The sequence below is a fragment of the Penicillium taxi genome (assembly GCF_028828555.1).
Source record: "Penicillium taxi strain IBT 34144 chromosome Unknown utg000006l_segment0_segment0, whole genome shotgun sequence".
NCBI lineage: Eukaryota > Fungi > Ascomycota > Eurotiomycetes > Eurotiales > Aspergillaceae > Penicillium > Penicillium taxi.
Window position 1 is genome coordinate 839,835 of NW_026643208.1, and position 11,664 is coordinate 851,498.

At 45.3% G+C, this 11,664-nt stretch overlaps 6 protein-coding genes across 6 annotated transcripts; 4 read left to right on the plus strand and 2 right to left on the minus strand.

The window, feature by feature from the left end:
- Nucleotides 1-254: 254 nt before the first annotated feature.
- N7495_009430 (gamma-glutamylcyclotransferase) lies at nt 255-1,612 on the plus strand (the record flags this gene model as incomplete). Its single annotated transcript, XM_057212081.1, has 4 exons — nt 255-335; nt 495-598; nt 827-911; nt 1,079-1,612. The coding sequence occupies 4 exons, from the start codon at nt 255-257 to the stop codon at nt 1,610-1,612; spliced, it is 804 nt and encodes a 267-aa protein (XP_057058944.1).
- A 413-nt stretch (nt 1,613-2,025) lies between these two features.
- N7495_009431 (RNA recognition motif domain-containing protein) lies at nt 2,026-2,886 on the minus strand (the record flags this gene model as incomplete). The annotated part of the gene is made up of 5 exons (XM_057212082.1): nt 2,026-2,147; nt 2,205-2,455; nt 2,526-2,632; nt 2,693-2,765; nt 2,867-2,886. 5 exons carry the CDS (start codon nt 2,884-2,886, stop codon nt 2,026-2,028), a joined length of 573 nt encoding a protein of 190 aa, XP_057058945.1.
- Nucleotides 2,887-3,982: 1,096 nt separating this feature from the next.
- N7495_009432 (uncharacterized protein) lies at nt 3,983-5,838 on the plus strand (the record flags this gene model as incomplete). Its single annotated transcript, XM_057212083.1, has 2 exons — nt 3,983-4,444; nt 4,501-5,838. The coding sequence occupies 2 exons, from the start codon at nt 3,983-3,985 to the stop codon at nt 5,836-5,838; spliced, it is 1,800 nt and encodes a 599-aa protein (XP_057058946.1).
- Nucleotides 5,839-6,294: 456 nt separating this feature from the next.
- Nucleotides 6,295-7,288, plus strand: N7495_009433 (alpha/beta hydrolase; the record flags this gene model as incomplete). Its single annotated transcript, XM_057212084.1, has 2 exons — nt 6,295-6,714; nt 6,797-7,288. 2 exons carry the CDS (start codon nt 6,295-6,297, stop codon nt 7,286-7,288), a joined length of 912 nt encoding a protein of 303 aa, XP_057058947.1.
- Nucleotides 7,289-8,026: 738 nt separating this feature from the next.
- N7495_009434 (uncharacterized protein) lies at nt 8,027-8,469 on the minus strand (the record flags this gene model as incomplete). Its single annotated transcript, XM_057212085.1, has 2 exons — nt 8,027-8,130; nt 8,190-8,469. 2 exons carry the CDS (start codon nt 8,467-8,469, stop codon nt 8,027-8,029), a joined length of 384 nt encoding a protein of 127 aa, XP_057058948.1.
- Nucleotides 8,470-8,842: 373 nt separating this feature from the next.
- N7495_009435 (translation initiation factor eIF2 subunit beta) lies at nt 8,843-10,077 on the plus strand (the record flags this gene model as incomplete). The annotated part of the gene is made up of 4 exons (XM_057212086.1): nt 8,843-8,854; nt 9,058-9,157; nt 9,241-9,834; nt 9,911-10,077. The coding sequence occupies 4 exons, from the start codon at nt 8,843-8,845 to the stop codon at nt 10,075-10,077; spliced, it is 873 nt and encodes a 290-aa protein (XP_057058949.1).
- Between the last annotated feature and the right edge of the window lie 1,587 nt (nt 10,078-11,664).

Here is an 11,664-nt window from a genome sequence, read left to right on the forward strand (position 1 = left end):
TGATCAAATATCTCATCTCGCGTTATAATGGCGAACCAGAACAAACACTGCAAACAGAACATCCGAACCCGTGTCCTGTCGGGTAGTATAAATCGAAACAAAGTGAGATCTAGATCTCGGTGCAATTCGGTCCTCTTTTTTTGAGCATCTCTCTGAACCACTGATCTCATTTCGCAGGGTTCCCCACCAAAATATTCCAGATTTAACTCCTTGGCTCACGACTGCCCAGGTACTTAGGTACGTTGACTGCTAGCATGGCTGCCGTACTGCAAGGCCACCAGGTGCATCCTGAGGGTCGAACTTGGAAAAGTCACTTCCCCAATGGAGATCTCTGGGTATTTGGGTATGGGTAAGTGAACGAGTCACCTCGTATCTATCATCCCTCTGCAGCGGAAAAGCTGATTTATACCAAAAAGGAGTTTGATTTGGAAACCTCCACCACACTACGGTACGTCGGGAAAAAGGAAAACTGCAAATCTGAATCAATAGACTAGATTTGGGCACTCTTCCAGGATGATGGGTCTCTAACAAACATTCCCAATCCCCAGATCAGCGGGTACCAGGATACATTAGTGGCTACGTACGACGATTTTGGCAGGTATGCAAATGCAAACGCTGATCGTCTCTCTTTGGCTTGCATATTTCGAGTTCTAGAGCGTTCGAAAAACTAATTTGAACCGCTGCGCTTTCTCTTTTAGGCTAGGTATGTGGTCCGTTTGTGTGGACGTCGTGGGATGGACTGAGGCATCATATTTCTTTCCTGATTGCAGCATGAATGAGTGAACGCAAAAAAAAAAAAAAGAGGAAACAGCTAACCTCACCATAGTACTGATCACCGAGGTACACCCGAGCGCCCAGGGCGGGTAGTGACAGTTATCGAACGCAAATTCTGGGAAACGCTAGACGATCCGGTATGTGTCTCATTTGCCGATGCATGGGGCTGAAAGTGGAAGAAAAAAAGAATTCTAAAAAGCAAGAAAACTTTACTTGTCACATTTCCTACTCCTTGCAGTCTCAGCCTCGATATATCCCAAGCAAATGACCTTAACACATTCACTAACGACTATCTGAAACACAGCTTGCTCTTGGATCCGAGACAGAGGCAGCATCTACAGTTTGGGGTGCAGCGTATCACATTCCTGCCTCACATGCCGAGGAAGTCCATGATTATCTGGATGAACGTGAGATTGACGGTTACAGCGCTCACTACACTCCCTTCCATCCTGTGTCAAATGCGATATCTACACCTACATCTCGCGGGGAGAATGGGCCGACTCCGATCATTTGTATGGTTTATATTGGCCAGCCGTCTAACCCGCAATTTTTGCGTGATCCAGCCCGTCGGGATCCCCAGGATGTGGCTCAGGTAATCAGTGCTGGACATGGTCTGAGCGGGAAGAATGCAGAGTATTTGTTCATGTTGGAACAGGCACTTGAGGGCATTGGGCTTGGAACGGCTGATATTCACGTCACTGATTTGGTGCGTCGGGTGAAAGCCATTGAGACTGGTGACCAGGTGGAGGCTGAGGAATACAAGGCGGAGCTGGAGATCAAGAAATCTTTAGCTTCTACTCACGATGAGTTAGATGGGAACAGGAACACAATTGAATGAGTCCATAGCTATCGTTGACTTTTGATTGAACTGAAGAGACAATAGATTATGGAAGTAAATCTTAGCAAGATCGAAGAACTCCAGTCAAGCTCTGGAATCACAAGACTCTAACTTGGAAACATTTTCAAAACCCAAGTGTTATCCGTTTGGGCACAAAACTTCATGTCTTCTCATAGTAGATTTCATCTACTTCAAAATCTTCAGAGGTCCGTTTAAGGGACGACATAACGAAAGAAAAGCAGACAAATAAACCAAGAAAGCCGCTCCTTCCAATCCTCATACACCGATATCGTCCATACTTACTAAAATGATTGATCAAGAGTGGTAATTTGACTCGAAATGCGATATCGACGGGAGAGGGTATTCGACTAGGGCCTTAATTGCCTTCAGGGTAATTACCCTGACCCTGATTGTTACGCCAGCCTTCCAACTCCAAGTAAGCCAAAAAAATCAAACTGAGTCATGGGAACGTAGATACGAGAAACTGAAGGAAACTCACCGCCACCACCGCCGTATCCGGCATTAGCACCACCACCTATTGATTTGTTAGTCGGTCATTTCAACATATGTAAGATGACAAAAAAGCGCTCACCGTAACCTCCGCCGTAAGCTGGAGGAGCACCAGAACCATAACCACCTTGAGTTCCAGCATTAGGGTATGAATTGTAGCCAGCATCGCGGTTGTAGCCGCCACCATTACCACCGGGGTATCCGCCCTGGTAGCCACCGTTGCTCTGGGCCTGGTAGCCAGGCTGCTGGTTGTAGCCGCCTCGGCCTTGGAAGCCGTTCTCGCGTTGAGGACGGTCATAGGCGCGGTCAACGCGAATAACCCGGCCATCGAATCTTGTACAGTCAGCATCAAGCGCGGGGAAGATGTAGTTATTGTAGGTGGGGATGTCTAGTTTATGCTCACTCTTGGTTATTCATCGCGCTCATGGCAGCGTCAGCCTCAGCATCTGTGGCGAAGCGAACAAATCCAAATCCACGACTGCGCAGAGTCGAGCGATCTTTGACAACAATCTAGAATTCAGGTCAGTTGAGAGACTTGAGGTGATTAAACTGGTCAAATCCAAGACCCACAGCCTCTTGGATTTCGCCGAACTGCTGGAATCCTTCACGCAAAGTGTCATCGGTAGTGTGCCATGAGAGGCCGCTGGGGTTGATGACTGTCAGTATTTTCGCTATTCAGAGACTGCAAATGCCGATCGATGAAAACACCATCGAGTGAGATTATGAGAAAGAGATGGAACGCACTGTACAAAGAGCTTGGACATGATGAGATGAATCAGCTAGTGCAGAGTCAATGATAAAAGGATATTTAGTCCTCTGATGATTAAAACTGGATGGGAGCGATACACACGAAAATCGCAAGAGATGTGGAGGAGAGCGATGGTGAGAATCGCGACAAGTGGCAGGGGAGATCCTAGTGGTTGCGAAACGAGTCAGCAGTCAAACGCGTGTAACAATCACACTGCCTTAGGGCTTCCAAGTCCTTGGGATTCTTTGGGATTCGGGGTCGGACTAGCACCAATGGTAGTGCTTAGAGGTAGATTAGCTGATTACCTTGTGATATTATAGTATCAAACCAGCACTATTAGAGAAGAGGGAGTAATAAAAAGGTGGGGTCTAAATCCGAATCTAAAATAGATACAAAAGGCGTTTACAAGAAAAGAGAGTCCCACCAGCCTAAACCTTGAATTGATTTGATTTTCTGTTCAATCAGATGTCACCCGAGGCTGAATCTAGAATGGCCCCGTGTATCGGCTGATGCCCCTCACTTTAATAAGAGCATATTTATCATAGTTCATGAAATAGATCTTTTCTGGATTCTTTCAAACCTAATATCTAATATGATGCAGCAAATAGCAAGTTGGTTAGAGCTTCCTCTAGGGCTGTCCGTGGTATCTCGGTAATATTCGATGTATTGTGTACCTCGGCTAGACCCTAGAACAGGGAGAACTAGAAGCTTTGGGTTCTCACATATTTCAATCCCGTCAGACGGAGTATCCCGACCGCACTGATCCATTCAGCCATAGACTCGATACAAGAGGGGTTATACCTTGGAAGACCCACATGCCGCATGGCCGTGCATCGGCACTTCAGAGTCCAGAGCTAGATCATTGAGATGTATCAGGGATAAGATAATAGCCTTTGATAAGAGATCGGAAGAAAGTACCAAATCCTTATCAGTTTGGGTTAAATATCGGTGGTTGAGCCTCAATTGTGATCCATGGATGGTGGTGAGGTTATACTCCTATACTTCTTTAAAGTTCAGGGTAATAAGGTTGTTCGTACCTTCCGCTGTCATTTGTACCCGCTTTTTCCCCGTGACCTCGAACTTCCCTTCTGTAATAATGTCACTTTTCAGCCATGGAGACCACAGAACGAGGTCCAATATTGCAGTGGCTTGCAAGAGTTCCAGAAACTAGCTCTTTGTACAATCCAAATTGTATATTGTCCGCCACTGTAATTGTCAGCCTGTCACTGATGCCCGATACAGATAATCTGAGAGCGCCGTACTCGTTCAAGCTCCCAGATGCATTAGAAATATCCGATACTCTTCCAGATATCAATGAGAGCAGAAAATTCCAGCACAAGGAGGCTGTGATGGGTCAATCTCCAGAGCAAAGCCTGAAGCGCACGGTCGACAATCAGTATGAGAGAAAGCCACGACACAAGATAAAGGACAATCGTTATGAGTACAAGAGGCCTAAAATGGAGAAACAGAACTCGCACAATCAAAAGGCCAAGAAAAAAAGAGCTCGCCAAGGGCGAAAACACACTATGAATGATAGCTTTCATGCATCTAATGTTCCTCGGAGCAGACTGACGGTAATACTCACTACTCAACTCCTCATTTTTGATTCCTATACTAATAAAACGAGCAGCTACTATCCAATGCAAACCAGGGAATCTTCAAGAAGGGTAAAGCCTCCTCACCGGTCAACCCTCGTGACAAGAATATCAGCCCGTTGGAGAACAGCCGTCTTTCGAAAAATCCCAATTTTGCATTCTCAGAGAAAGGATTTATGTTGCGAAAGAGATTGAAGTCCGCGGGCAGCGCTTCGACTCCTGGTAAAAAGATGACAGATCAGCAGAGGAAAAATATGCGACATCAAAACTTGCTCATCTATAGCAAGCTTGCTGAAACAAATGAAGCTGCTCCGACATCAAACCACAAGACAGCTAGTTCTGCAGTCATTATCTTGAGGAGTAACAAACATCCACCGTCTTCAAGCCATACTCCGAGTAAGAACACTCAGATGAAGAAGCAAGATGAACATAGCACAGGCATAAATCTAGACCTAGGTTTTCATCACTCGCTGGCTGCTAATCCTCACTTCTGGCCTGATACCGAGCCTGATGAGACCGATCTGGACTGTGCAATAGAAGTTCTTTTGTTGAATCTTCTCCATGTGGGATTATCACGGCAAGGATCTTGTCAACGTCCGATTGAAAATTTGAAGAATTACTGTAACCTCCAAGACTTAAAAGGTCTTTTGAAAGACCGGAGAACATATTGGGGAAAGAGCAACGATGAAGCCCACCAAAACATGACATCTCCCTCACAGATCAGCTGTCCTCAGGAGTCAGTATCTATACCAGTTGGATCTTTCAAATATCCCAGGGAGGAGAAGTTAGTGCCCTGTCCTATTCGTGGAGCAGCACCTCCACATGATAGGACACTCAGACAGTCTCTGTCAGTTAAAACAAATAGCACGTTTGGGCAAGACTTGTGCATGGAGCAGCAGCTAGTCGAAGAGTTGAGCGTGAGAAATTTCAACCTGAAACACGAAAGCTGCCTTGAAACATTGGATGAAAGGTTTCGGGCAATTGTCAACTCGGAAGATCAAGGATACGAGCCTACTCAGCAGAATTGCGAGTTACACAGTCTGCAGCCATCTTGGCTGTGTTCAGAAGGCCAATGTAAGTCTGTATCGATATGTGAGCCACTTGATCATGCATCTGTTGATGGACACTTGCATGGACAGAATGCATATGAGAAGCCATGGCATCCAGGAATTGACATCCGGTATGGTCTAGATGCACAAGATCTATACGGATATATGAGTGAAGACCCAATTAGGCAAGAGGAACAAACTGGTTCATTTGGTAATTCTTCTACCTTCAACCCATTGGGGAGATCCTGGGGTCTGACAACGAAGAATGATGTGGGTGAAGCAACCCTTCCGCCTGGTTTCTGGCGACAGAATAGGCTGTATTGATATGTTCTGTCTATTACCTTCAAAATTCTGTCCAATGAGCTCTGTAAACTTATGACTCGCCCTTGTTTTTAGTTAGAACATGACAATTACGAACTTGACAGCATGCAACCCATTTTCATCGATTACGATCCAGCCTTGGAGAACTAGATTGGTTTTAGCGGTAAAACATGTATGATCATATTAGCGCAGTAGTATGCATAAGCTCGTACCTTTTGTCTTATTTGTTTTTTCTTTTATTCTTTTTCTGAATTTCTATACTCGCCCTTAGCGCCCACAGTGCTTGAATGGATCGATAAGTGGGGCATGATCCACTTGGCACCTGCCTGATTCACTAAGATACATCTAATAGTCAATACCCATTTAAGTGCCACTTGCCCTACGATTTTTATCTTTTCTGAGTTCTAAGCTTTTTCAAATTCCAAATCACTTGAATTAATTTCTTATTCTATTGTTGCAATGATACCCATTTCACCCAAACCGACCATCCTTCTTATAGCCGGAGGTTGGAGCAGAGCCCGAACCTATGAGCCTGTGGCGGCTATTCTACGAAATCAAGGTTATGACGCCAGAACTATAACATTGCCGTCTGCTGGGGGACCTCCATCCAGCACTGCAATTGACGACGTGAATTACATCCAACAAAACTATCTGAATGACCTTATCGACGAGGGCAAGGAGGTTGTTATAGCCATGCACTCGTATAGTGGACTCCCTGGTACACAGTGTGTCCAGGGCTTCTCACGTAAAGAGCTCGCATCTGAGGACAAGAAGGGTGGTGTTGTGGGTCTAGTGTATATCACGGCCTACCTTCTTGCAGCGGGTGAAACCGTTGAATCAAGTTTGCCGGGTGGATTGGAGTCCCACATGAGGATAGATGTAAGAGTCTGAAAGATAGAAAAACAATTATCTCAGAACAACACGACTTTCAGATCGGACTAACGCCTGATGATTTTGGCAGGGCGATGTGGTGCACCTGAAGGATGAGCAGAAAGCAAAGTTCTTCAATAGCATCAGCGAGGAATATTCCCGGAGGTATGCTGACGCTCTGACTTATCATACCATTGCTAGCCTCAAGACGCCCCTCACCTACGAGGCCTATCGTGATGTGCCGTCCACATACTTGTTTTGCGATAATGACGAGTGTCTTCCTGTTGACACGCAACGCGCTATGGCTGCTCTGCCTGGGAGAGGCTTTACCCGGATGTATAGATGTTCGGCTGGGCATTTCCCTATGCTAAGTATGCCGGAAGGAGTGGCATTTGTGATCCATGACAGCATCATGAAGAACATTATGGAGTTCTCGAATGCTACCTCTTCGTATCCCTTTCTCGGAAACCTTGAGTTGGAGGATGGTGTACAGGGTACGACTATTCCACAGCCGCTCGACATTGAACATGCTAGATGTCGAGCTGGGCATATCGATCCGGGATTGCGCTGGCTGCTTTACTAGGCGTGCAATGTAGGGTGCGTGCGTGGGTTGGGGTTTGATTATTGTCATCGTAGCAAAATAATCATGAGTGGATAGAGTATCGCAAGTTTCATTACAACGACATACTGGTACGGAAAAAAGAGCAAATGTTAACGACGATGGGAATCGCTCCTTGGACCTTGTGAAAGTTGAAAACATTGGAAAGGAAGAAGCGAAAATACCGCTCGAGGACTTGGATGTTTCTTTGAACCAGATTGAGTTGTAGAATTTTCAACTGGATATCCCTGTATCTGTTCTCAGGATCCTCGACACTTTTAAACTCCTGGTGCGATGCATTGACACCAACAATATCGACGAAGTTTTCCAGACGTCCCCCATCCTGCCGAAGCATGTTTGTTACTTTTCATGAAGTAAATGAATTGTTGAGTATAATCTAGAAAGTAGGGAGTCACAAAACAGCAGCCAAATTGATTCCAACTATGGCAAGCTATTTTATAACCACAGTAAAGCTTTTTTTTTTTTTTTTTTTGATTTACTTGACGCGTTGTTAGACGGCAGCCAATATAAAGCAAGTTAAAATTATTTTTTTGTTCACTGGGAAAACGCCTAGGGCCATTTCCAACGACGATAATGCAGTATCTAGTGTCGGATTGAGGAGAAGAGGGTGGTATATTGAGAATCCGTTATTGCACGTTGTGTGACGGCGAAATGGGGATTAAAGCTTGGAGAAAAGAGATATCGCAGGGAGTTTTGCCGGATTTAAAGAGTTGCAAAAGCTTCAACAGCACCAGCTCCTTTGAAGAGGGCAGGGTTCTTTATAGATATCTCGACTGGATACTTCCATTGCATAAGTCTGGTCCAACCTAAAGCAATAAAGCTGTTAGCTGGAGGTTTATTTGAGATATTCAATTGTATAACGTACTCCAGTATGCACATTTCCGGCCTAGATATTTCCCAATGAATGGTACCAAAACCATGGTCAGAAGTAGCTCCAATTGCTCGATGCTTTCCCGCCATTCCGCCTCCGCATCGGAGTATTCGTCATCGGACAAGGTCTCAAGGTCGGAGGCTGTGGTAGATTCTGAAGGCAGAGAGGCGATCTCATCTTCAGAGTCTGAGTGATAGGAGTTATGAGCTGATGGGACCATGTATGCTGACATGGAGAACGAGGGATTGGACTCGGGCGGAGAAGGGGTAGCCATGATGGGAGATATATTTTGGAAAAGTAGAACGGAAGCACTAGATTAGTACCAGTAAAGCAGTATCCAGCCTGCTGCTTTGGAAATTATCAAAGCATTAGCTCTTTCTTGAGCTTTTAGTTCACCAAAGGCAATGGTGTTGATTGCTCCTCATCCCGTGATATCAACACGTGACCTTGAACGAACTGTGAACTGTGACTCAGCATCACGTGATTGTCCCGCGATAACAGGCACTCGCCTGCTCAGCAGACGACTATCAGATTTTAAACAAATTCGTCAATCTAGACCTATTTCGACTATTTACACTTGTCGTTACCCTTAACAGTTGTTATTACCACTCGGTGGTGATATTGATTGCGCCTTGAACCCCCAGAATATGGCGGACGTGGTACGTCGCACCCTGCTTTCTTTTTACCGATCCCACATTTTCTTGGAGTCTGCCACAATACCCCTCGATCAATCACCACTCTGCGCAAAAACCTCTCTGCTGTGTTGGAGGGCTGATTAATTTCTTTACTTCCTGGATTGACCATATCTCATCTTCACTTTTAATTTCTGCACCGCTGACCGTTGTTCGCTTTATCTGTATAGGAACAAAAGCATCGCAAGTCAGTTGCTTTCAGCGAAGGTTCGGTCATCATGGATACCAACGGCCAAGTTACAGAGGCTCCCGCTGCCGAGAAGCCAGCCGGTACGCATCGATTCCCTCGCCATTTTACCCCAGCTCGCATGGGTGCCAGACCCGCTAACAAGTTTTTTGTTTAAAAAAAATAGATAAGGATGTCGACGAGGTTACTGAGATGTTCAAGGGTCTTTCAAAAAAGAAGAAGTCCAAGAAGTCCAAGGATACCGATGGCGATGAAGAGACACCCGCCGCTGACGGCGAGTTCGATCCCTCCTCTCTGAAGAAGAAGAAGAAGAAGCCCAAGAAGGACGACTTCGAGGCCAAGCTTGCCGAAGCTGGCGTTGAAGAGGGTGGTGAGGAGGCTGCTGAGGAGGTCATCCCCGAAGGTGACCTCGAGGCTGGTACCGGTATCTGGCAACATGACGCTACTCAGGCCATTCCCTACTCTCTCCTCGTCTCCCGATTCTTCTCCCTCATCCAGAGCCACCACCCCGACATGCTCTCCAGCGGCACCAAGTCCTACAAGATTCCCCCGCCCCAGTGTCTGCGTGAAGGAAACCGTCGTACCATTTTCGCCAACATCGCCGATATCTGCAAGCGCATGAAGCGTTCTGATGACCACGTCATGCAGTTCCTGTTCGCTGAATTAGGTACTAGCGGTAGTGTGGACGGTAGCCGACGTCTCGTCATCAAGGGTCGTTTCCAGCAGAAGCAGATCGAGAACGTTTTGCGGCGGTATATCGGTACGTTCCTCTTTTACTAATCACTACTTGCTCGATTGTATATTTTGTTGGATATTATGTTCTAATACGTCTACAGTTGAATACGTCACCTGCAAGACCTGCCGCAGCCCCGATACCGAGTTAAACAAGGGTGAGAACCGTCTGTACTTCGTTACTTGCAACTCTTGTGGATCGCGTCGTTCCGTCGCCGCTATCAAGACTGGTTTCCGTGGACAAGTTGGTCGCCGAAAGCGTACTGGTTAAGTGGATGGCCACATGGGCTCTGCATGTTGCGGAGGGAGTTTCTTTTTTATCTCTTCTTTGTGGCGTGGGTCTATGTGGTAAAAGCCACACGAACCTAGCGACATTAAAAGTTGATAGCCACGAGGCAGGAGACTGAAGCCGATATCATGTGATTATGGTTGAATTATGAAAGAGCTTCTCTATGTTACGAACCATCCTTGAAGGTGATAGCATCACTTTATAAAATAGTAGATGAAGTGAATGTAAATGGCTATTTATACTCCCTTTCCTTTGCTTTTACCCAAAAGAAACCTTGAAACTCGAATATAAAAGTGTGCTTCAGATATCTCACACATGGAGACCGGGTTCTATATACGCTGATACAGGTGACACTAGCGATAGACTGCTACCCCAACGCCAAAATCAGTCATTCTCAAATTGTCGTTGATGGCTGACGTTTTCTTCCCCAACAATAAAGAGAAAAGACTTTAAGCAATTGCCACAATTTCGAACTTTGAATGGCTGTCAAGATTTCACCAAGCAGGTCAGTCACTGGGTGATAATGGCCGTCTGCTGTGGAGCCTGGTAGAAGAATTACATGCCCGCATGGTCAAAAATCTTAGCAGGAAGACATCTACATGCGTAAAATTCTGTATGGCTATCAAGATGGTAGGGATGATGAGGACTTTGTCTCTACTTTCCTCTCTGCATATAGGACCAAATGTGGGCTTTATCCAATCTAGGAAAATTTGACCCTGGTTCGCCAAGTTCTAGAATACTGTGGTCCATTTCTATCATGGATTTCTCCGTGGGTACTACTAAAGCTTGATTTGGGTCCACTATGGCCTTTAATGTTGCTGGTGTTCGGGATGCCGATATGGTCATCCAGATAATTGTCGCGATACACTCCTCGAGCAGGTGAAGAAACGAATGGATGCCATCATCTAAATTTGGCCCTGTAGGGTCGAGGTAGCGATGATGATTCAGTCAACAAAAATGTAAAAAGGAATAGTACTTTTATAAGTGTATTCCCTCTGGATTTAAATAGAATACCATATGGACTATGATTTTGGCCTTATGACAGGGAAATCTTGGTATTTGTTGTAATCTTTAACCTACTTAGATAGTTGGGTTCTTTGAACGTCTCTGATAGTCATAGTACGGGCATTTTTTATACGATTCTGCCTTGAAAAGCTGAGCAAAGTCAGCTAATGCAAAGAGTATAGACAGATATCATTTTAGACCACATTACAAACAGAAGTGTTTTCCTTGGAGCTGAGTAGAAAGATTACACTTCAAGCGTCTTTATTGAAGATGGCAACATGCTCCGAGCAACTACCTGGTAGAAACTCCTTGCGAGCGAATCCTGCTCTGGTATACAGCTTGTGAGGATCATCCGCAATTTTGAAGCTGCTAAGGTGGCCGAAACAAGAAGAGTGGATGAATGCGTTGTAGCTTCAAAGATTCAATTAACAATTTTAGATCTGAATAAGTCTTATTTTATAGTTATTCACCTTATTCCAGGGATGTAGATCTTCATCACTTGGCTCGTTCTTATTGATACAAGTAATTAGCATTTGAAACTAAATGTTGTAGTACGTGTGACGG